This window comes from Rhinoraja longicauda, chromosome 18 (assembly GCF_053455715.1).
Source record: "Rhinoraja longicauda isolate Sanriku21f chromosome 18, sRhiLon1.1, whole genome shotgun sequence".
In the NCBI taxonomy this organism is placed as follows: domain Eukaryota; kingdom Metazoa; phylum Chordata; class Chondrichthyes; order Rajiformes; family Arhynchobatidae; genus Rhinoraja; species Rhinoraja longicauda.
In genome coordinates this window covers 12,823,386-12,848,157 of record NC_135970.1, presented here as the reverse complement: position 1 = coordinate 12,848,157, position 24,772 = coordinate 12,823,386, and the positions used below count along the sequence as shown (strand labels likewise).

At 43.7% G+C, this 24,772-nt stretch overlaps 1 protein-coding gene across 2 annotated transcripts in view; it reads right to left on the bottom strand.

Annotated features, from left to right (window-relative positions):
• Window positions 1–24,772, bottom strand: part of LOC144602254 (N-acetyl-beta-glucosaminyl-glycoprotein 4-beta-N-acetylgalactosaminyltransferase 1-like) — a 569,664-nt gene that overhangs the window by 65,906 nt on the left and 478,986 nt on the right. For both annotated transcript variants that reach the window (XM_078415127.1, XM_078415128.1), the window contains exons 10-11: window positions 22,797–22,937; window positions 14,508–14,617 (exon numbers count right to left, since the gene is read on the bottom strand). In XM_078415127.1, coding sequence (XP_078271253.1) covers window positions 14,508–14,617; window positions 22,797–22,937 — 251 coding nt within the window. The remainder of the gene's footprint in view (window positions 1–14,507; window positions 14,618–22,796; window positions 22,938–24,772) is intronic.

Here is a 24,772-nt window from a genome sequence, read left to right as displayed (position 1 = left end):
TCGCTTGCTGATCAAACCTCTTTGTCTACTTCACACCACTCCAATCACACAATCCACACTTTGCTCTGCAGCATCACATTGAACACTGCAGGAATTCAGCATCCCTGCTCCAATTACTTTTAATGATTCAGCACGATAGTAGCGTGCCATGGATTTGAAAAGGTTGCATTAATTATGAGGAATCATTTGGCGTTATTATCCTTTTTAACAGCACACTGCCAGAGGGTGAGCGATGATGGGTGTAACATGGAGAATGAATTAGTTATGTCTTCAATGACAATGAGCCACATTCCCACTGCAACGATTACTCCTCCGGGCAGCAAATCTCCAGCACTCTGTCACTATTCAAAACACGACAAAAATAATTCGTTACAAAAGGAAGCATATTTTAAAAAGAAATGGAACTGTTGCTTCAGGAGAAACTGCATTAATAAAAGGGATGCATCACTATTTATTTCCAGTGTTTGTGGTTCCACAAAGGGACTACATGATGGAATAAATTGTGAATGACACATTTATTTGAACTTTGACCATTGTACAGAAAACATATTCAGCGGATTTCACCCATGCCTCCAATGCATGCTCTGGGCATCGCGAAGTTCCACCACCGATTTTCCGGCACCTCCTTTAATCCAGACAAAATTCCGAGAGGGCAGTTGAAATCCCCCCCCCCCCCCCCTGGAAATGTGATGCGTTGGCCAGGTACGGCAGCTGATCTCAATTGCATCAGGACTTCTGTGGCCGATCGGTGGGTCGAATCTGCCGCCTGCAGCCAGGGCTCTAGATCTCAGGCCAGGCCGGAGTCGGCAGATCCGTTCCCATAGCCGACTTCCGAGGCCGATTCCTCCCAGGTTGTGTCCTCTGTTGTTCCGGAAAAGCGGATAATATCGCAAGGCTCTGGAACCAAGGGTGCTGGAAAATTGGTGGTGGACCTGGGCTGCTTCTCTGAATAAACTGCAGGTAACCCTCGCTGAAACCGAACATTGGGGGGGAGGGAGGGTGGGGGAGCGGACGTGGTGTCTGTGATTGTCCGCTGTAACCGGGTGAGGGGGATTCACTCCAACCACCTAGCAGTCTACTCTGTGAAACAATGAGTTTTGTTTTCAAATACAATGTTCTTTCATATCTAAAGAGGTAATTTTGTTACTGCAGGCTAAAAATACCGTAGGCTGTTTGTTACATTGTTCAATAGAGCATCATTGCACGAGAGTCAATCGAAGCAATCGCTTCCTATAACCGAGATCCGTTCTAAAGAGGTCCGTAATAACGAGGGCAGACTGTACTTAAACCATACAGACCCAACAACTGTTTACAAAAAATGATGGTATCAATTGACAGAAAATAAAACTATACTATTGAGCAATTATTTATACAAGTACATTCTGCAGTTATTCAATTAAACAAACAAAAACTGCCTTCTTGATTATGAAACTCCTCACTGAAAGCTGCAATTAAGATCTCTGCAATGTTTGTTTTGTGATTCCAATAACATGGATATGTAAAATTAGGAGCAGGACTAAGTCCTTTAGCCCTTGGGGTCTGCTTGCTCCAGAGTTCAACACAATCGAGGCTGGTCATTTAGTATCCTGTTCTCATCCTCTTTAGACTTTAGCCTTTAGAGATACAGCATGGAAATAGGCCCTTCAGCCCACCGGCCGACCAATGATTACCCCGTACACTAGCACTATCCTACACACCAGGGACAATTTGCAATTTACAGGAGCCAATTAACCTACAAACCTGTATGTCTTTGGAATGTGGGTGGGAACCGGAGCACCCGGAGGAAACCCACGAGATCACAGAAAGAACGTCCAAACTCTGTACAGACAGCACCCATAGTCAGGATCGAACCCGGGTCTATGGCACTGTAAGGCAGCATCTCTACTGCTACGCCATTGTGCCACCCTCCCTATTCCCTTTTCAGCATTAATATATCTCTGTCCTTCCTCAACATAATTAATGATTAATGGATAGGATAGGTTTAGAGGGATTGGGCCAAATGCAGGCAGGTAGGACTAGTGTAGTTGGGGCATGTTGTTCAGCATTGGCTGAAGGGCCTGTTTCCACGCTGAATGACTGACTGTACTGCCATCTGTGGATGATAATGCCACAGGTTTATCACATTTCTTCTCATTTTAATTCTGAACTATATATTCCATATTCTGATGCTGTGATTCCTGGTTTGGGGTTCTGTGGAAATATCCTCCCCTGACTCTGACTATTACCTGTGGAATTGTACAGGTTTCTACAAGAACCCCACTCTCATCTATCTACACTGGTGAATACTGGCCCGACCTGAGCCAATCTCTCCCCGTAAGTCAGAGTTGCAAAGCCAGGAAACAGTCAGCTAAAGCTTTGTCCCACTCCCTCCTCAGCAAGAAGATCCTATGTCGGAGAAGGAAACAAAATTGCCTACAAAACTCCAGCGTGAACAATCTCATCCTACCTTTCAAACAGAGTTGGTCTGGCATCCTGTTCTATTATTGTTACATTAACATAATCAGGCCCATTAACGAGGAACAAGTCCTACTTGTTCTGGGTCACCAGCTTCCACAAATCATCTGTATGTTGTATGTAGTTTCTATAAACCTTAAGCATCTAATAACTTTAATTGCTAATACCAAAAGAAACAATTGTACAATGTTTCGTACACCTACTAAATGTCATCAATGCAAGAGCAAAATGTTTCACTTTGATTGCTTTTTAGCATTTGGAAATCACATATGTCTGGTTTGATGTGGGCCAATTAACATATCCCATCTTCTCACACACGGCTGCTATATATAAGAACAACCAACCTGTGTGTTTGCTATGTACGGTAGAACTGAAGATGTAAGCCCGAAGCTGGGTTCTTGTTTTGAATTAATGGCAGCTACATCCCTACGTAATTTTATAATGCTTGAATAATCCCTAACATAACCCCCTGTTGGCCCTGGACAGGACGTCCCAGGTAGGCCAAACCTTTATTCAGCACACATGCACATCTCCCACATATACAACGGCACGGTGGCACAGAGGTACAATTGCTGCCTTACAGCGCCAGAGACCTGAACGTTAATTCCTCCCACCCGGTTAATTGGTTATTATAAATCACCCCCTAGAATAGTTTAATACTTTAATAATAAAGTCAAAAGGCAGTTGCTGGGCATGTGCTGGAGAGAACATGTTGCAGAGGCACAATGAAAATATGTGGAGGAATGAGATTAATGGGAATGATATTCTGGGAGCCAGTATTGACCCGATGGGCCTCCTTCGGTGTTGTAATAAGTATGAGACTTCACAGAATAATGGCAGCGTTAAGGAATCCAATCCTCAAAGCACCAGGAACAATGTGAGAATTGCTATGAATAAAAATGAAATTTGACTTATTCCATCCCTATGCACCAGCTCCTTGATGCTTTGTCCAAATGGAAATATTACTATTGCTAGAAATCAAAAAAATCCTCTGGTTCACCCTGAATGACACCACTGATAATATAATAGTACATATCTGTAATATCTAACTTGAATGCCTGGTATTTATTTGAAGGGCGTTTGTTGTCTGTCAGCTAAAGCAGACGAGTTGTCCATGAATCTGAATTTCCTTCACAGCCTGTTAAAGCATTGGTGAGTGCTCTGCCAGAATTAATGCACAAATGCCAGGGACTCAGTTGCTCGAGACGTTTGCTGGTTCTGGGACTTTTTTCATCAGCTGGGGAAGAATCAGTTGGTTGCACAGTGGCGCAGCGGTAGAGTTGCTGCCTTAGAGCGCTGAGTTCGATCCTGAATACAGGTGCTGTTTGTACGTTTTCCCTGTGACCGCTTGAGTTATTATCCGGGTGCTCCGGTTTCCTCCCACACTCCAAAGTTGTACAGGTTTGTAGGCTAATTGGCTTTAGTAGGATGTAAAAGTCCCCATAGTGTTTGCAGGTTAGTGTACAGGGTGATCGCCGGTCGGTATGGATTCTGTGGGCCGAAGGGCCTGTTTCTGCACTGTATCTCTAAAGTCTAAGAGAATTGAAAGCTTTGCTGTCTCAGGCTAATGCAGAGGGGGTTATTCCCAGCTTCGCCATGTCAGAAGAAGCCCTGTCCACGGCAGGACCCAGCATTTTACAGCTGATGCGCTGGATGACACAATAATGGAACTTGAATGTAGTCATGTAGATCAATGGTTGGGTTAAGAAGAGAGTGGACTGAGTGTGCACCGTTACTTAGAGGTGGAACACAGGTGATCATTTCATTGACAGTCAGAGGCCAGACTGGGGCAGAGCGGCTCTGGAGTGGCACCTCAATGGCACAAGCCCCATCAGGCCCATTGTACCAATGCAGTGTCCCACTGATCCTACTACTTTCAGGGTTGCAATGAAGCAGACATTTCAGGGAAACGTCACAAAACTGGAAGATTGCAAAAGGTTAAGTGCTTAATTGTAGTTTGTGAATTTTAGGTGAATTGAGTTATTTGACTGCACTGCATATCGCCAAACAATTAAAAAAATAATGGAAGGAATTTAATGCACCTTTTCATGTCCACAGGCTGCCTTAAAGTGTATTACAACCAATTCATTATTATTTTATAAGTGCTCTGTTATAACAAAGACAAACACTTTGGAGAACGTAGACATACTGATAGACAATAGGTGCAGGAGTAGGCCATTCGGCCCTTCGTGCCAGCACCACCATTCAATGTGATCATGGCTGATCATTCTCAATCAGTACCCCGTTCCTGCCTTCTCCCCATACCCCCTGACTCCGCTATCCTTAAGAGCTCTATCTAGCTCTCTCTTGAATGCATTCAGAGAATTGGCCTCCACTGCCTTCTGAGGCAGAGAATTCCACAGATTTACAACTCTCTGACTGAAAACGTTTTTCTTCATCTCCATTCTAAATGGCCTACCCCTTATTCTTAAACTGTGGCCCCTGGTTCTGGAATATCCCACAAACTCTTCATTGAGCCCTAGAGTGATGGAATGGAACACAGCGATGGAGACAGGTCTTTGAACCCATTGGGTCCATACTAACCACCTGGGTTAAGGTTCCATTGCCAATAGTTTCAAATAATATTAAGCTCTTTTCAAGTTCCTTCCTGGATAAATCTCTATCCGCAGAAGTGCAATTTGTAAAATTGTGATTTATCTCAAGAGCAGCACCTTCCTGTAACATTGAATCAGTGGTTGCTACCATCTGCTTATGCTTTTATAATGAGGACCAGAAAAATATTACACCGAGGAACAAGGTTTATATTAATTTGTCTCTTTCTTCGCTGCCGCCTTGCCAAATATTTCTGGCTTTTTATTTTCTGCGAGGAAAAGGTTGTACAATTAAATTTATTTAAATTTTGCACTTTTATTCAGAACCCCTACTGCTGCAGGCTTATGTGATATAACCGAGCTTCTGGTGATTATCACACCATGGCATTTAAAAAAAAAACGGAGCATGCTCTTAAATACGAGTTACATCGAATCTCCGTAAAAGTCACTTCAGATAAGTATTCCAAAGGGCATTGGTATTGTTTTGACGCCATTATTAAGAAAGTCAAGTTAAATTATCCTAATTATCCTCACGATACTTTGAACAACTGTGGCTAAACACCACTGCATGCAAAGCATAATGTAATAAAAAGGAATGGCAAATGCTGGTTTATACCAAATGCCGGAGTAACTCAGCTGGAGAGGCAGCAACTCTAGAGAAAATGGATAGGTGATGTTTTTGGTCGAGACCCTTCTTCGGACTAATTGTCGGGGGGAGCAAGAACAGACCAGGCCAAATCAGGCAACAGGTGACCTCAGGCAGGGTGGTTCACCGATAGGCCAATTGTGTGCTGGGGATGGTGTGATCCCAAGAAGGGTACATCGTTGTGAATAACCGCATAACCGACTTTTAATGGAGGAAAGGGGGCAGGGAGGGGATGAAGGAGTGTTTGTATGTTACCTAAAATTAGAGAATTCAATGTTCATGCCACTGCGTTGTAAGCTAGCCAAGAGAAATACGACGTGCTGTTCCTCCAATTTGTGTATGGCCTCACTCTAGGAATGGAGGGAGTCCAAGACAGAAAAGTCAGTATCCAAATCTTTCAAGTTGAAGGACCATGCTGTTGGATTCATGGTCTTTCTTGGACACTGGCAGAGTCACTTGCAAGAATTGCATTTTCCTACTATCTTCTTGATAGAATTTAAGGAATGCAGCGGCTGGCCAATTCATGAAAAGAGCTCAGGAGGTGGTTGTTGATAGAGAAGCAGGTTTATGAAGGTTGTAATGGTGAAGAGATTTCAGTAACGTATTACAAAAATGGCAGGCTACAAAAGGTTAAGTGCTTAATTGTGGTTTGCGACGGTTGGGTGAATTGAGATATTAGACCATGACAGCACAGTATATCTCTACACAATAAGAAAATAATGGAAGGAAGTTAATGCATATTTTCATGTCCACAGGGTGTTACAATATTAAAGTCTGTTGCAAACAATTCATAATTCTTTTATTAGCACTCTGTTATAAAAGAGGCACACACGTTGGAGAATTTGGACATACCAATTTACCATAGTAAATTATAGATACTTCATAGTAGTAAAGAGATGCAGCACTGTCATGGGCCTCCTCCAGTGCCATAGTGAGGCCCACCGGAAATTGGAGGAACAGCATCTCATATTTCGCCTGGGCAGTTTGCAGCCCGGTGGTATGAACATCGACTTCTCCAATTTTAGATAGTTCCTCTGTCCTTCCCGTCCCCTCCTCCTTCCCAGATCTCCCTCTATCTTCCTGTCTCCACCTATATCCTTCCTTTGTCCCGCCCCCCTGACATCAGTCTGAAGAAGGGTCTCGATTCTACCACTCACCTGCACATCCGGGGCACTTTTTTAATATGATAGTATAGAAGTTGGAGGTCATGCTGCAGTTATATAAGACGTTGGTGAGTCCACATTTAGAGTATTGTGTTCCGTTAAGGGCACCATGTTTTCGGAAAGACGTTGTCAAGTTGGAAAGGGTGCAGAGAAAATTTACAAAGATGTTGCCAGGACTCGAGGGGCTGAGCTGTAGGGAGAGGTTGGGCAGGCTGGGATGCTATTCCCTAGAGCGCAGGAGGATGAGGGGTGATTTTAAAGAAATGTGTAAAATCATGAGAGGAATAGATCGTGTAGACAGACAGAGTCTCTTGCCCAGACTAGGGGAATCAAGAATTAGAGGGCACAGGTTTGAGGTGCAGGGGGAAAGATTTTATAAAAATCTGAGGGGTAACTTTTTCACACAAAGGGCAGTGAGTGTATGGAATGAGCTGTGAGAGGAGGTAGTTGAGGCAGGTACAATCAAAACATTTAAGAAGCAATTAGACAGGTACATGGATAGAACAGGTTTGAAGGGGCAAGGGCCAAACGTAGGCAAGTGTGACTAGTGTAGATGGGCATGTTGGTTGGGGTGTGGGCAACTTGGGCCGAAGGGCCTGTTTCCATACTGTGTGACTCTATGACTCCTTATCCAATTATCTGTATCAACCCACATGCCTTTGGGATGCAGGGGCACTTTGAATATCATGTGCAATCCTGGTCACAATGCTGCAGGATTAGGTTGCAATATAGAGAGTACTAGACCGTGGACCCATTAGGCCCAAACTGCTCCTGCATTGGTTGCCCCCCTCCTTCCCTCCCACCCTCCCCCTTCCTCCCCCTCCTCTCCCCTTCCCTCCCTCCCCCCTTCCTTCCCCCCCCTCCTCCCCTCCCCCTCCCCCCTCCAACTCCATCCCCTCAACCATTATCCTCCCTCAACCCCCTCCCTATCCCCCCCACCCCCCACTCCATCCCCCTCAACCCCCCTTATCCTCCCTCCTCCCTCCTCCCCCCTCCCTCCCTCCCTCTCCCTCCCTAGGAAATAGATTTAAACTTTAAAATGTGAATAACTTTAAAAATATAACACTGATTTCAATGAAACTTCTTCCATTTGCACCAAAGGGATGACGGTGAGTAAGGTGGGCCTAAAATTGTCGAGCGATCGTGTACCATTTTGGCGTAAGTTCAGGAACAAACAAACAAACAAAGGAGAGTTTTAGTATATAGATACAGGAGATTCACCAGCATGTTACTGGATTAAAGGGCTGTAGTTATAAGGAGATTGGATAGAGTGGATGTATTCTCACTGACAGGTAAGAGATACAGTTGTGATTTATTTGAGGATATTGCACAAAGTTTAAGCGGGCATTTTAATCTTGCATCTTCAGAGATTTATCCAAATCATATTTGGTGCATGGTGCCTGATTGAGTGAAGGTTGCTAAACATGTGATCCTGGCTGAAATGTGCAATCTTCAGATTAGCTTAATTTAGTTTAGTTTAGAGATGCAGCATGGAAACAGGCCCTTCGGCCCACCGAATCCTCAACAACCAGTGATGCCCGCACGTTAATACTATCCTACACACACTAGGGACAATTTACATTGATACCAAGCCAATTAACCTACAAACCTGTACGTCGTTGGAGTGTGAGAGGAAACCGAAGAACTTGGAGCAAACCTGCACGGTCACAGAGAGTACGTACAAATTCCGCACACACAGCACCTGTAGTCATGATCTAACCCAGGTCCCTGGCCCTGTTCGCGCTGTAAGGCAGCAACTCTACCGCTGCACCACCCTGCCGCCCTTTTAGATTGGATTGTCTATATTAGTTTTTGACCCACTGGATGTGTAATTTGAAGGAGCAACAAAGCATAGGGCACTGAGGATAAAACCATTCTATTCAGGCTACAGCCTGGTGGTCAAACAGGGGAAGAGGTGAACAGATCTCCGATAAAATCAAACAGAACAGATCTCCTTGGCAGAAGTATATAAAATGATAGGATAGACATCGGGAACTTTTTCCCCCAAAGTGTCATTGATATTTCCCTAGCTTTAAGGTAAAAGGGGCGAAGTTTAAAGAAAATATGGGGCACGATTCTTGACACAGAGGGCGGTGGGTGCCTGGAGAGCTTTGCCAGGGCGAGTGGTGGGGGCAGATACGATAATGATAATGATATTTAAGAGGCTTTTCAAAAGGGCACATGGATATGCAGGGAATGGAGGGGCATGAATCATGAACAGGCAGGGGTAATGATTTAACTTGGCATCACGTTCAGCACAGGCATTGTGGGCTGAAGGGCCTGTTTCTGTGCTGTACTGTTCTATGAAGATTGTTGGCGACGTCACCCGTTGGGTTTATCAGGCCGAGAATTAGAAATGGGTAGATTTTAGCTTAGCACTGTTGACTTTACAGATAGTTTTGAAAATAGTCAATTATTTATATAATTGTACACTGTGTGCAAATAGTTGATAGAATAATTTAATATACATAATTACTGTTGTTACATGTTTAATAGGTTTCTAAAAGAGAAAGCAAGGTAGTTTATATTGAGAAGGAAATAAACTGCAGATGTTCGCATGAAAAGTGATAGATATGTTAATTTAGTTACAACGGGAATCATTCAAGGCAGGTTGTTTACAGTACTGCTTCTCTTTAAACACAGACTGCCTGAACTGCTGAGTATCTCCAACATTTTCTGTTTGCATTCTGTAAGTACTGAATGTTCGTACACCCCCAACAACCATGTTAGTTGAATGTTAATTGCTTGATGTTATGATTCTGTTCACCGTCAATAAAGGATATTTGGCCCAAAGCTCCATCCTTGTTTCGCTTGCCTTACGCAGCAGCGTTTTTGACGAACTACAGCCACAGCAGAACATAGGCACTAGGCCACTGTCTTTTATCACTTGTGCCCTGCCTATATTCACGAGCAGGTGAATTGGAACCACTCTATCTGCCCAGTTGTCCAGAGGAGACTCCTTTAATGGTTTGGAGGGGAGAAATACCATTTGAACATCAACCGTACAGTACTGGAATAGGCTCTTCGGCCCACAAATGCGTGTGTCGAACGTGAGGTCAGGTTGAACTAATCCCCTCTGCCTTTATATGATTTACAGTATATCCTTCCATTTCCTCCAAATCCATCTGCTTATCTAAAGGCCTCTTCAATGGCATTTTTGTATTGGCCTCCACCACCAACCCAGGCAGAGCGATCCAGGCACACACCACCCAGCATATCTCTTTTAAATTTTACCATTTCACCTGAAAGCTATGCCCTTTAGTCCAAGGCTGATTTAAAGTGTATTACAGCCAATTCATTATTCTTTTATAAGTGCTCTGTTATAACAAAGACAAACACTTTGGAGAATGTGGACATACTGATATCCCACAAACTCTTCATTGAGTCTTCATTGCTCTCTCTTGAAAGCATCCAGAGAATTGGCCTCCACTGCCCTCTGAGGCAGAGAATTCCACAGATTTACAACTCTCTGAGTGAAAAAGTTTTTCCTCATCTCTGTTCTAAATGGCCTACCCCTTATTCTTAAACTGTGGCCCCTGGTTCTGGACTCCCCCAACATTGGGAACATGTTTCCCGCCTCTAATGTGTCCAATCCCTTAATAATCTTATATGTTTCGATAAGATCCCCTCTCATCTTTCTAAATTCCAGTGTATACAAGCCTAGACGCTCCAGTCTTTCAACATACGACAGTCCCGCCATTCCGGGAATTAACCTAGTGAACCTACGCTGCACGCCCTCAGTAGCAAGAATGTCCTTCCTCAAATTTGGAGACCAAAACTGCACACAGTACTCCAGCTGCAGTCTCACTAGGGCCCTGTACAACTGCAGAAGGACCTCTTTGCTCCTGCACTGAACTCCTCTAGTCTTTGACATTTCCACCCTGAGATAAAGGTCTACCCTATCTACCCCATCAGCAAGATAGTCTACCTTATCAATACCTCTCATAGTTTTATATACTTCACTTTGTGACGTCGAATGTAAGGGGAGAAGTATACAGTTAATAGCTAGACTTGGCTCATAGCCAGATGCAAAGTGGATCCATCTCCTCAGCTCAGTACATCACAGCCCAGCCCTGTGTTCTGTGGAGAGTGCAGAGGTAGAATGGGAGGTCCCTTGCTCACACAATGGTTCTCCAGCATGTTTCATGCTTTCACCCAACAGTGCTCAGGCATTCTGCACAGAACTTCTGCCCAGCACATTGTTTTAAAAACAAATGACACCTGTAACCAGCTCTCCTACAAAACAGAAGTATACCAAGCGCAGGTTAAGTAACATCTCTGGAGAATATGGATAGGTGACGGTTCGGGTTGTGACCCTCCTTCAGACTGGTAGATCGGTCTGAAGAAGGACCCCCATCCTAGAACGTCACCTATCCATGGTCTCCAGAGATGCTGCTTTACCCACTGAGTTGCTCCAACATGTTGTGTCCTTTTGTGCAAACAAATATCTGCAGTTCCTTGTTTCTCCTATTAAACAGGTCATGTCACTGTCGTGAAATAATTAGAAGAGTATTTATTCAATTTATACCTACTTGAAGGGGGAGGGGGGGTCTTCAAATTAATCTCACTTTATTAGATGCAGCTTCCTGTAGGCATACGTTAAAACATTTTCAATTACCAAAGTATTGAATTAAAGAACTAAGTAGCATGAATGGGTAAAAGACCAGTGGGCTGTTTCAGTTGTATTAAGATATTTAAAATCAAATCAACCAAATGGAGATTCATATTTATGATGAATACCTGTATTATAATTTATTCCCATCACGGGCGGTACAGTGGCGCAGCGGTAGTGTTGCTGCCTTACAGCGTCAGGGACCCGGGTTCGATCATGACCACAGGTGCTGTATGGAGTTTGTAAGTTCTCTCTGTGACCTGTCTGGGTTTTCTCCAGGAGCTCCGGTGTCATCTCACACTCCAAAGACGTACAGGTATGTAGGTTCATTGGCTTTGGTAAGAATTGTAAATTGTCCTTAATGTGTAGGATAATGTTAGTGTGTGGGGATCGCTGGTTGACGCAGACTCGGTGGGCCAAAGGGCCTATTTCCGCACTGTATCTCTAAACTAAACTAAATTCCCCTGACATTGAGTATTTTTAAATGCAAAATACAATGCAGAATTACAGGTTGTACTTAGGTTAATGGAGCATTGATTTCGAACCCAACCACTGCAATTTTTCTTGGAATTTCTGCCCAATTTCACAATCGTGCCTAAGTACTTTAAAAGTACTTAGACTTTAAAATCTAAAGTAATGCTTTACTTTAGATTTTACTTTACTTTGGCGATACAGTGCCGAAACAGGCCCTTTGGCCCACCGAGTCCATGCCAACCAACGATCACTTCGTACACTAACACATCCTACACCCTCGGGGCAATGTACAATTTCCCCGAGGCCAACTAACCTACAAAGATGTACGTCTTTGGAGTGTGGGGGGAAACTGGAGTGCCTCGAGAAAACCCACGCAGTCTCAGGGAGAACATACAAACTCCATAAAGACAGTACCCGCAGTCAGGATCGAACCCGGGTCTCCGGTGCTGTAAGGCAGGGAACGATCTCTGCCACTGCGCTGCTCCTTATTTATTTCTGTGCATCCTTAGTATGGATGGAAGGCAACTTGATTAAAGAGTGAACATCCACTTTAAATCCCATGAAGTGGTTGTGTCTAACTTGTGAAATTGTTAAACAGAGCACATCTCTCATCAGATACATATTCACCACAGAGAGCTATAAAGCACCAGAGAAACGTTAGTCCACATTAATTGTTTAAGTGCAGACCTTACAAGAATAATTCCATGCAACCGAAAGGTAAAAACTCCACAAAAAGAAAATGTGAATACAATGAATGCTAGTTTACAATATTAACATTATCCTAAATGTAACTTCATTAAATAGTAAAGCTTTTTTTGCATTTTTTATTGCACTTGAAATTGACATTTAGTTTAAATGACCAGTTGAGCAATTGGGACAATAAGCTTCAACCAATTGTTCGGCCCATTTAACGTTGTTCAATATATAACTTGCCACTCACATACACAGACTCAGAATAAAATGGACACTGAGGTGCCATTTTCAAAAATATTAAGACGTTTTTCATTAAGGAACTCTGATTTTATCCAAACTGATTTTAAAAGTGGCGTTCCAGTGTAGTGAAATATATAACCTAAGCAAGCAAATACAAGCATTTAGGTTATCATCACACAGTCTAGGCTGGCCTTCCAATCTAGCATCGAGAGCATGCAAAATCAATGGAGATGCAATGCTTTGAACCATTCTCATCTGGGGTGGGGTGACAACTAGGCACTTCCAAATTGGCAGCCATGTCAGACCACCTTAGAATCAACTTGGCATCAACACCTTTTACACCTCAAGTGTAAAATCAAATTGCAGAGTTACTATCGAACAGTTTGCACGTCATCTCCATTTCTTTGCATGCATTTAATTCCGGATGCCCCACAAGATTCTTTAACAACATTTGAAAAGTAAGCTGGTTAATAACATTCCCTTAACTAACACCATAATTTATTGCCCTCCTGTTTGTGGGATCCAAAGATTTGAAAATGGCTGCTTTATTTACTGCATGATATTAATCATTGCAATTGAAAGCAAAATGAGCATTAGGATATTACGAGAGGTCTGCTTTATATAAGTACATGTTTTTTTTTTTCATTAACGAGAAAGTTATCCTTAGAAAATGGATGTGGATTTATGTCAGTGCCACCAACATCCTGCACTTTCAAAATCCTTTGTTGTTTACTTAGTGCTATGAAAAAAACGTTGTGTTATGAAAGACAATACAGTAGCAGAGAGTAAAGAATGAAGTAAGTGCCTGCCAGGGGTGGTGGTAGAAGCTAATACAGTGGTGGCATTTAAGATGATTTTGGATAACACACGAATATGCAGGGAATGGAGGGAGCGGGAGATGCAGGCAGAAGCGATTAGTTTAATTTGGCAACAAACTCGGCACAGATATTATGGGCCGAAGGGCCTGTTCCTGTGTTAATACAGATAACTTGGGCCTTTCCAATGTCCATGACAATGGAACTGAGCAACTTCACAATGCAGGGCTTTCAACTTAAAAAGTTGATATATTTGGATCTGAAGAAGGGTCTCGACCCAAAACGTCACCTATTCCTTTTCTCCAGAGATGCCGCCTGACCCGCTGAGTTCCACATTGAATGGCGGTGCTGGCTCGAAGGGTCGAATGGCCTACTCCTGCACCTATTGTCTATTGTCTAGCTTTTTGTGTCTATCTTCGGTTTAAACCAGCATCTGCAGTTCCTTCCTACACATTTCCACAGATGCTGTGTGTGACCAGTTTTTATTTGAAATTTCCAGCACGTGGCGTACTTTAATTTACATTAACTTAATAACAGCCTCTATTTCCTACCCATTCTCCCCAACAGCAGCTGCAAAATGCACGGCACCTTTAAATACTTCAGCATGACAAACTCCGTCAAGGCAAGATCTCCATAACATCCATAGGAACACCAATCACACTGATAAATCATCCATCACTATCAATAGTTCTGTGTGCACTGAAACATATTGGGGAGAAATGAATTATGGATCAACGTTCCTGTCAAACGATAACTGGATTAGGTTTTAATCATCCGAATGGGCTCCAGCCAGAAAAGCAGCAGATTAATCTTCTCATGAACTGGGTCAAAGAAGCAGAAAATGAGCATTAAACTTACAAACTGGAGTCCTTGGTAACGGGCGATTGGAAAGTCCTTCACGATGTAGGTCGGTAAGTACAGGCAGGTTGGGAGAATGTGTTGCACCCGTGATGGATCTATTGGTGGAGCTGGAGAGAGAGAGAGAGATAATCCCTGTTATATGAGACATTTTTAAGTTTAAAAGGAGGGGATGGGAGGGGAGGAGGGAGGGAGGGGAGGAGGGGAGGAGGGAGGGAGGGAGGGGGGAAGGGGGAGTGGGGGAGAAGGGAGAGGGGAGAGGGGAGGGGGGGTTGAGGAGAGAGGGGAGGACGGGAGGACGGGAGGACAGGGTGCTGCACCAATGCTGGAGAGGTTTGGGCCCAACGGGTCCACTTGGTCTAGTAGCCTTTAAACTCTTGGATTGCAGTGCATATAATGGGAACTGTACCTTTAAGAACTAAGTACCAAATGGTGTGATTTGTGCCATGTGATATATTCATTATCTTATCAGTCTGAATATGTGTGTGAGTATGCACAGCCTACTTTTGCAAAATAAAGAAGACCCACACTGGCAACAGCTTGACTGAAACCTGCACTTGTTTCTGTCTATGTGCCACTACTGTAATATCTTACATGGACCAATCTCTTAGTGGGAGCTTGTCAAAGGTCTTCGTAAGGCCAGGTAAACTACATCAACTGCATTCCTCTCATCTATACACTGACTACCTCTTTAAAAACTCAATCAAATTGACCAACTGGGTTCTCGCTCTAACAAAGCAATGCTGAAACTCTTTGATCGATCCCTGCCTCTCCAAGTGTACATGAATCCTATCCCTGAGAATTTTTTTAATAACTTCCTCATTTTATGCTCATTTTATATTCTGATAAATGCTAGACTTCAGCACGGTGGAATCACCAGAAATATTGCATGAAAAGGGAACCTGGGGCACCAAAGTGGCACATTTGCTGCCTTACGGCACCAGAGACGCAGGTTCAAACCTGAGCATGGTGCTGTCTGTACAGAGTTTGCATGTTCTCTCTGTGACCACATGGGTTTCCTCCTGGTGTTCTGGTTTCCTCCCACATCCCGAATACGTGCAGGTTTGTAGGTTAATTGGCTTCTGTAAATTGACCCAAGTGTGTCGGGTAAAACTAGTGAACAGGTTGATCGCTGGTCGGCGTGGACTCGGTGGGCCGAAGGGCTGTTCCAGCGCCATATCTAAAAAAAATACTACTTAGCTCAACCAATGAGTTCAGGCCAAGATAAATAAACAAACCAAATAAAACAAGCATCTCTAACAGACGATGGCATTGCCAAACTGCACCTAATAACAGCCTGAATGGCACTTATCGGTCATTATTCTCAATGTCCATCCTGATGAAGATCAATTCTTTGAACTGTATTAGTTTGTACTGTGTTTGCCAAACTGATTGAAGAATTTCAATATTTGATGAACGAAAGTGCAGGCTCTCCGTCTGAATATTGGTAAATGAACAACCGAAGCACATTGTGTACAGGTCTCCTATTAAGAATGAATACATGCAACCAAAACAATATCATTTATAGCTAAATAGGGATTTTGATTTATGGGCACATGGAGGTCTAATTTCCTTTGTGGATAAACAAAAGTGTAGACACGACCATGCAGTAGGGTTAATTTCCTCAGGTCACTGAAAGCCCGGCTCACACACAGAAAGTCTGCCTTTGGTGCTGCAACTTTTAACAAATGCATGAAGATCTTTAATAACAGTTTATAGCTACGACATGTAAACACCCAAGCCCCTTCTTCATTCAATAAGATGTGACCAATTGCTGAAGGTGTTCGGGCAATTAAACTGCTGGCAAGCTAATACTTGTTTTACATGACATCCAAGTCCCCTTCATTTACACAAGGTGACAGAAGAACCGTTTCATCCTATAGGTGAAAAGGGAGAAAAATAAACCTGACAATTACAGGACAGGGAATTTAATCTTGCTACTGGTGAAACGTAGAAACAATAATTCATTCTGGTACATCTCTCCTGTACAGTCACTTGCAGGGATAGGCTGGCAAAGGACATTTTGGACAAATTTCTTAAGGGCAAATTGTATTTGACAACCTGACTGAGTTTTATTTGATCAGGTGGTTAGGAGCAGTGCAGAAGATGTGGTGAATGCAAACTATCAGAAGTCATTTGATGAAGTACCACACGTCACTAAAGGTCATTGACCTGGTCTTGTTTGAATTGGAGAGAAAGGGAGTAGAATTAATAGCTTTGTTCTTGGAAAGAGCCAGCACAGACGAAAAAAGCCAAATGATTCAATAAGCAATGAATCAACTGGAAAGAACTGCAATGAATCACGGTTTCGCAGTAAGTGGGAAGCAAAAAGGCATGTCTGAACTAGAAACAGAGAACAGTTGGTGTTTCAGGTCGATGAGCTTTCATTAGAACTGATGAAACGTTTCATTGACCTGAACCATTATCACTGTTTCTCTCTCCACAGATGCTGCCTGATCTCTTGAACGTTTCCAACAATTTCTGCTTTTAATTTAGATGTCACGAATTTGCAGTTTTTATTTCTAAAAATGCCATGCTTGATTTGAAATCACTTCGATTTGAGATTTTCATTTTCTCTGATATGATTATGCTACATCCTTCAACATTTGTTCGACTTTTAAAACACTTCACTACTTATTATTGAAAGCATACAATTATTGTTTGACTTTTACTCTGGGCGGTTAACAGAGGAGGCTAATTACTTTAATGGTAAGAAGCAAAAATAGTATGTGGACTTTAATAATATTGATCATTATTGCTTGTGATTAATGTACTTTATTCATTTTACACACGATACAACTAGCCTTTAAAACTTGCAATGTGCCTTGAGTTAAATTATCAATAACTCAAGGCACAATGCAGAAAGTAGAGTGTTACAGTCACAGTGTTGGTTTGCAGTGATCAAGAGTATGCAATATTTCAGTGAGCTATGTAGAAGACACATTATTACATTGATCAAGGTAGAAAGTATAGATGCTGTGACAATGGGCAGTGTTGAATAAATGGTATCCGAGTGAGCAGGGTGAGATATATAGGGTGCCAGTGTGCATTGCAGGATATATTGTTATGTGAGCATGGTAGGATAGACAATGTAACAGAACAGTGTAGGATACATGATATCATGGTGAACGTTTAAGGATCTTATAGAGATTGATACAGTGAGCAATGTAGGATATACAGTCTTATGGTGAGCATGCTAAGATTTTCAAAACTACAGGTTATTCAAGAGTGATCATTGTAAACTCTATTTAGCCAGTCTCTATAACAGTGTGTTATAAAATCAGCTTATTGGTCTGTTGGGGAAAAATACCCAGCAAAACCAAATGGCATGGCATACTATAGCACATTATAGTGACCAGAAAGCAGGTGAAGGCGCAATATAAGAAGCAGTGTGCCAAGTATATGATAAATGGGCAGTAAAGGGCATATGTTCTAGGAACAGAAACAGGCCATTTGGCCCATCAAGTCTACTCTGGCATTCAATCATGGCTAATCTATCTTTCCCTCTCAACCCCATTCTCCTGATTTCTCCCCACAACCCCTGACACCCTTACAAATCAAGAACCTGTCAATCTCCGACTTAAAAATATCCATTGACTTGGCCTCCACAGCCATCTGTGGCAATGAATTCCACAGATTCACCACCCTCTGACTAAAGAAATTCCTCCTCATTTCCTTTCTAAAGGTACATACCTTTTTTTCTGAGGCTATGACCTCTGGTCCTAGTCTCTGCCACTAGTGGAAACATCCTCTCCACATCCACTTGTTCCGGGCTTTTCACTCTGCGGTAAGTTTCAATGAGGTCCCCCCTCCCTCATCCTTCTAAACTCCAGCGAGTACAGGCCCAGTGCATCATAAGTTGACCCAATCATCCCTGGGATCATTCTCGTAAAGAACGAGAAGTATAGGGCCTATATAGAGTGTTACACTGAACGGCGGAGGCCATGTCAAAGTGTGTTAGTGATGGGTGAGGAGTATGTCAGTGTTGCAGTGATCAGGAGAGGCAATGTCGGTGTGTGTTACAGTGAGCTGTGCAGGATTTGTCGGATCCTGTTACAATTAAGGATGTAGGACATGTCTATTACAGCGGGCAATGTAGAGTGTGGGAGAAAATGTTACAATCGCGGGTGAGCGACATCTCAAAACTGAGCAGAGTTAGCGTGTATGTATGCGAAATTGCAGCTGCTAATTGGAATACACTTTTTTATTTTATGGATTTTATAAATTCAGTCAATATGATAATTTATAAATACACCATTCAGTCAAATTGGACATTGAGTAGAAATTGGTAATACTAAAAAAGAAATCAGTAGCTTAAGTGATTGCAATAGGTCTGTTCATGGCCATGCTGTGTCTCATTATCCACAACATAAAACAAGTATTAGCTTGCCAGCAGTTTAATTGTCCAAACATCTTCAGCAGCTGGTCACATCTTATTAGTTACCCTGCCAGCTTCTCCTCAGCTGAGGACTATTAGGTTCTTATGCGTGTAGGTTCAAAGAGTAAGATGATGATGATATAAACATTTATCCGTGATCAACAGCTTTTAAAAGGTAGCTTTACCTCTACAACGAACAATTTGAGGACACATAATTCTATGGCTGATAGAAAAGATGTAAAGAAACATGTAAAGAAGAGGTCTATCTTCAAAACTTGAAGGGTCCCGACCCGAAAGGTCACCTATCCATGTTTAGGAAAGAACTGTAGATGCTGGTTTAAATCGAAGGTAGACACAAAATGCTGGAGTAACTCAATGGGACAGGCTGCATCTCTGGAGAGAAGGAATGGGTGATGTTTCGGGTCGAGACCCTTCTTCAGACCTTTCCATGTTCTCCAGAGATGCTGCCTGACCTGCTGAGTTATTCCAGCACTTTGTGCCTTATTTTAAAAAAATCTATTGTCTATTGTTGGACATTGGTGTTGGATAAATGTAAGAGCTTTTTTGTTAAACACCATGGGTCAATGTCAATATTACTAGGTTATTCACAATGGATATTCCCTTGGATACCGCCTTCACAGCCACTCCAATCTGCAGGCTTCAATTCACTGCAGCCTGGAGTGTGTTTAATCTCATTAAATGAGAGCAGGACTGAATGATCAGAACAGGCAACTCTTGCACAGTTGACTGGTGACTAATGCTGCTACATCAGTTCAGGTATCCTTATGAAACATCACTGAAAAGCATGCCAATGTAAACAATGGGGAGCTTCAAACCAACACTATATTTTTCTGTGCACTTGGAGTACACAAATAAACAATGAAAACAATTCATACTACTCAGTTCGGAGGTGGGAAGGAAAATAAATGCAACTCGCTTGCTCCCTGAACTGATAGGTTGCAATAGGTAGGCGGCAGTGTCCAGTATGTATCACTGTGAAGTGTGAAGGGAGTGGAAGAGAGAGGGCAGGAGGATTGTTAGGAGAAACAAAGGATCATTGATGAGGGGGGACATGGGGTCAAATGGAGAGAAGAAGAGTGGAAGACCTATGGAGTTTGGGGGAGGTAAGGGCCCAGAGTTAGGGGAGGAAAGGGGCGGCCCCTTATGTTTGGGGGGGGGGGGGGGAGGAGGGGAGTGGTGGACCCCTGGGGTCCGGGGAGGGGAAGGGATTGGGAAGACCTTCAGGACCCTGCGGAGAGGAGGACCCTTGGAAATGGGGGAAGAGAGCGAGAGAGAGGTGGGGGAGGTGGCAGGGATGGTGGGGGGACAGGAGTCCCTGAGTTCGGGGGGAGGGGAGGTCTCTGAGGTCTGGAAATGATGATCACCAAAGGAGAAGTGGGAGAGAAACCTCTTTGCCCACGCTGAATCCCCCCTTTCTCCAGCCCCCAACTTGCACTGAGGCATCTTCTCCTCTTTCTCTTCAATATGCTGCGTAAATAAATTGCATCCTCAAACTCGCTCTGTCCAAAGGCAGAGGCTCATGGATAAATAACCTTCTGTTAGAGGTCTTGGAAGTTTCAGAAGATTGCAGGTGGGGTCCCTACACTTTCCAACTCCACCGTGGAGGCCTTGCATTGCCCAACTCCACCGTGGGGCTTTGTTCTGCCCAACTCCATTGTGGGGCCTTGCCCTGCCCAACTTCACCATGGGGCCTTGCCTTGCGCAACTCCCCTGTGTGGCCTTGCTCTACCCAATTCCACCATGGGGCCTTGCCCTACACAACTCCACTGTGAGGCCTTGCCTTGCCCATCTCCACTGTGGGGCCTTGCTCTGCCCAACTCCACCGTGAGGCCTTGCCCAGTGCAACTTCACCGTGGGGCCTTGCCCTGCCCAACTCCACGGTGGGGCGTTGCACTGCTCAACTACACCTCACATCCCACCCACTTTGCTGCATAAAACGTCTTCTCAGACAAAGTACAAATTCCAGTTGCCTCATTTTATTCGGCAATTAACATTCCAAACCATTGCGGTAAACAGGTTGGCTTCAAGCTGTTAGATTATAGCTGAGAAAATATTGCTTAAGTGGATACTATAAAAAAGACATAAATACATTTGTGAGACGCGTTTTACAGCCATTGTCCTTTCCAGGAACCAGAGTAACACTGCAGCTCTCTGCACAGTTTCTACAATGTTTTTCAAAACGCACCCTATTTGTATTGAAAACAGAAGGCAGCCGATTATCAATTCAATGATACTTTGCTGTCACATGTACCTGGGTACTGTGAAATTCTTTGTATTTGCATACATTACACAAAGTGCGTAAAGAGTCTCCACCGACAGTTGCAAAGCACTCATTAGAGTCCCGATGGTCCCACTTGGTTCTCGGTGCCCCCCTCCCCACCCAGCTGAAAGAAGTACGTAAAATTATGGGAGGCACAGGTAGGTAGGCAACTGGAATCCTTTCCCAGGGTGGAAATGTCAAATGCTAGAGGGCGTTCCTTTAAGGTGAGAGGGGGAAAGTTTATAGGAAACGAGCAGGGCAAGTTTTTTCTTTTAACAAAGAGGGCAGTGGGTGCCTGGCCATATGCTGCCTGGGGCGGTGGTGGTGGAGGTATGCACAATGGAGGCATTTAAGAGGCCTTTTGGATAGGCACATGGATGTACGGGGAATGGAGGGATATGGATCACAGGCAGTGTAGGCAGAGGAGATTAGTTTAACCTGGCATCATGTACAGTGTGGACATTGTGGGCCAAAGTGCTATGTTATTCTATGTTTAAAGGTCCTGTCCCACTTTAGGCGATATTAAGGCGACTGCCGGCGACTAGGCTGAAGGCGACTGCCGGCGACTAGGCTGTCGCCGACAGTTCGGCAGGTGTCGCGGGCATGATTGTGAGGAGTCTTCCAAGAATCGTAGTGGATCTCGGCGCGTCACTGAGAAATCATCCGGAGTGAAATCTCTCGGCGACAGCTGGCTTGTCACCAGGTATCGTTGCTTATTGCGGGCGCTGTCCCACGCTGTCCCCAGGTTTGCTAGGCTCTCTTAGATGCATTTAGAAGCACATAATATTAAAATAAGTAAAGTCATTTCAAAATACCATAAAATGCTTGTGTTTAACCAATTTATTTACCGTCAGGACATTTGACAGGTAGATTGGAGGCGACAGTTTGACGGTCAGGTAAGCGTGGGAATTTTCGCGATGTTTATGGCCATCAGCCATTACATTTAAAGTGGGCTCCCAACCCAGATGTGCAACCCAGAAACCAGATATGCATCTCCCGTACATTTTCAAAGAATGCCCACACACTTTTCACAAAAATCCACTTAACCACTTTAATTTTTTTTTTTAATACAGCTATTAGTAAACTGGAAGTAAATCTAGTTTATTCCTTGTTACAGTGAAGCTTGGTTTTTAAGTAACCCATACAAGATGTTATAGTTCAAAACTCTCAAGTACTTACCGACTTGTCAGTGATTTCAGCGAAAATTAGGACGCCAGAGAAGCATTGACAGTGTGGGAATTTTGCGATGTTTCCGAAGACGGTGTAATCTCGACCTGACTCGGCATTGTCGTGGCCATTGTCGTCGGGTAAAAGAAAATTTTGGCGATCTGCTACGACTTTGACAGTCGCCGGCAGTCGCCAAAAAAATCGCCTAGTGGGACAGACCCATCAACATGACCTTGGACTCCATCCGTCTCCCAACACCAAGTACCTTTATGTTCACTCTGGATATGGGTAAAAGACGGTCATTTAAATTATGTTAAATGACTGATCTAGCCCGCAATAGAAGTACTTGTTCTGATCGACTACAGTTCATAAAAATGTTTCAGCAACTCCCTGCTGGAAGTGTATGTGGAATCCAGTCGGTGTTTTATTGTATGGAGAGATTGACAATATAAACTGTACTCACTCAGGAAGAAAGTGTCCCTGGGATCAGGCTTCAGCATGTCTGCTGCATGCAGCTCCCTGTGCAGCATCTTTCGACCTTCTCCGTGACTTGCAAGGGTTTGTGGAATGTGATCGACACTGTTCATCTTCAATGATGTCTCCTCTGTGGTCAGAAAAGACATTTTCACATTCAGCACCGGGAATTGGCAAGGAACTCCATTAAGCAGGATTAAGTGAATACGCTATAGAGGTTAGAGACATGGAGCTGTACTGCACAGGAACAGGCCCTTCAGCCCACAATCTCTGGGCTGAACATTGTGCCATGACCTTCCATTCCCTGCATATCCATGAGCCCAACCAAAAACCTCTTAAATGCCACTGTCACCATCAATAGTGATGGTGTTTAGTAGGTAGACAATCAGAGGTACAGATAGGTAGACAATCAGAATCCTATCCCAGGGTGGAAATGTCAAAGACTAGAGGGCGTAGGTTTAAGGTGAGAGCGGGGAAGTTTAAAAGAGACTGGACTGTTTGTAAGATCAAGAATCTCACTGTGTTAGCACTTAGCACATGTGACAATAAGGTGATAGCGGGGAAGTTTAAAGGAGATGAGTGGGGCAAGTTCCCACTCCACCGTCACCTCTGGCAGTGCATTCCATCACTCACCATTCTGTGTGTAAACAAACTTGTCCCGCACCTCTCCTTTACACATTGTTCCTCTTACCTTAAAGCTGTGACATCCAGTATTTGATTTTTCCATCCAGGGAAAAAGGTTCTGACCATTTCTGACCAAGGTTCTACCCTACCTATGATTCTCATCATTTTATACACTTCTATCAAGTCTCCCCTCAGCTTCTGGCATTCCAGGGAAAACAATTCAAGTCTGTCCAACCTCTCCTTGTCGCTAATACTCTCAAACTCCCCGCACACTCCCCTCCGCATACTTTTCAAAGCCCCCACATCCTTCCTGTAATGGGGCGACCAGAACTCTTCACAATTCCCTCATCAATATACTGTGGCGCGTCGAGAGAGGCCCGAAATAAAGGCAAGGAGCCGGGTATTTTGGGGGCGTTATGGTTTATTACACGGTTATCAGACTGGTCGAGTCTGCCGGAATGGCTTCGCGCCCAAAACCTTGTCCTTATATATGTAGACAATAGACAATAGACAATAGACAATAGGTGCAGGAGTAGGCCATTCAGCCCTTCGAGCCAGCACCGCCATTCAATGCGATCATGGCTGATCACTCTCAATCAGTACCCCGTTCCTGCCTTCTCTCCATGTAGTACCGGACCGCCCCCCTGGACTGGTCCATTCCCATGCTGAGGGGTCGATAGTGGTCACAATACAATGAATGAATATATTCAGCCATGACAGAAACCTCTCGCCTGTGCCAAAATATAAGTTCTGCACTAACTTCCCTGTGAGTTCCATCACATCTCCTATTCAGGCTTCCTTTGTTGCAAGTCCCAAATTCTCGATTTCAGCAGCATTGCTCTGAGTTCCTACTGCAATCATTCTACAGCTACAAAGTAATGACCAATGTTCAGATCCCAATAAACAAACAAATAACAAAACAAAAAATCAGATCTCCCAACGTAATTTTCTCTGATTCTCTAGATACCAGTGCTGTAAGTGCTACTCAAGTTGAATGTGCTGCAAAGTGTCAATGCAAATAGAGGAGATGGTTTGAACTATGCTCCTGAAAGGTAGACGGGTGACGAGAGGAATGTGGCGTCCAAGGACGGAGACGACTGAAGGCCCACAACAGCTTGGGACTTGCCTGGACCACGCACCGACCGCTCATAGGAACTGGAGCGTGGACTGTGAAAATGGCGCCAAAACATGGCGCCCCTTGCATGCTGGCTCAGTGGAATATTTCTGTACACTTGCTAATCGGGGATCAAGGGTATGACAAAACTGGACTGTTTGTAAGATAACCAATTTCACTGCGTTAACACTTGGCACATGTGACAATGAAAGTGCCACTGAACCATT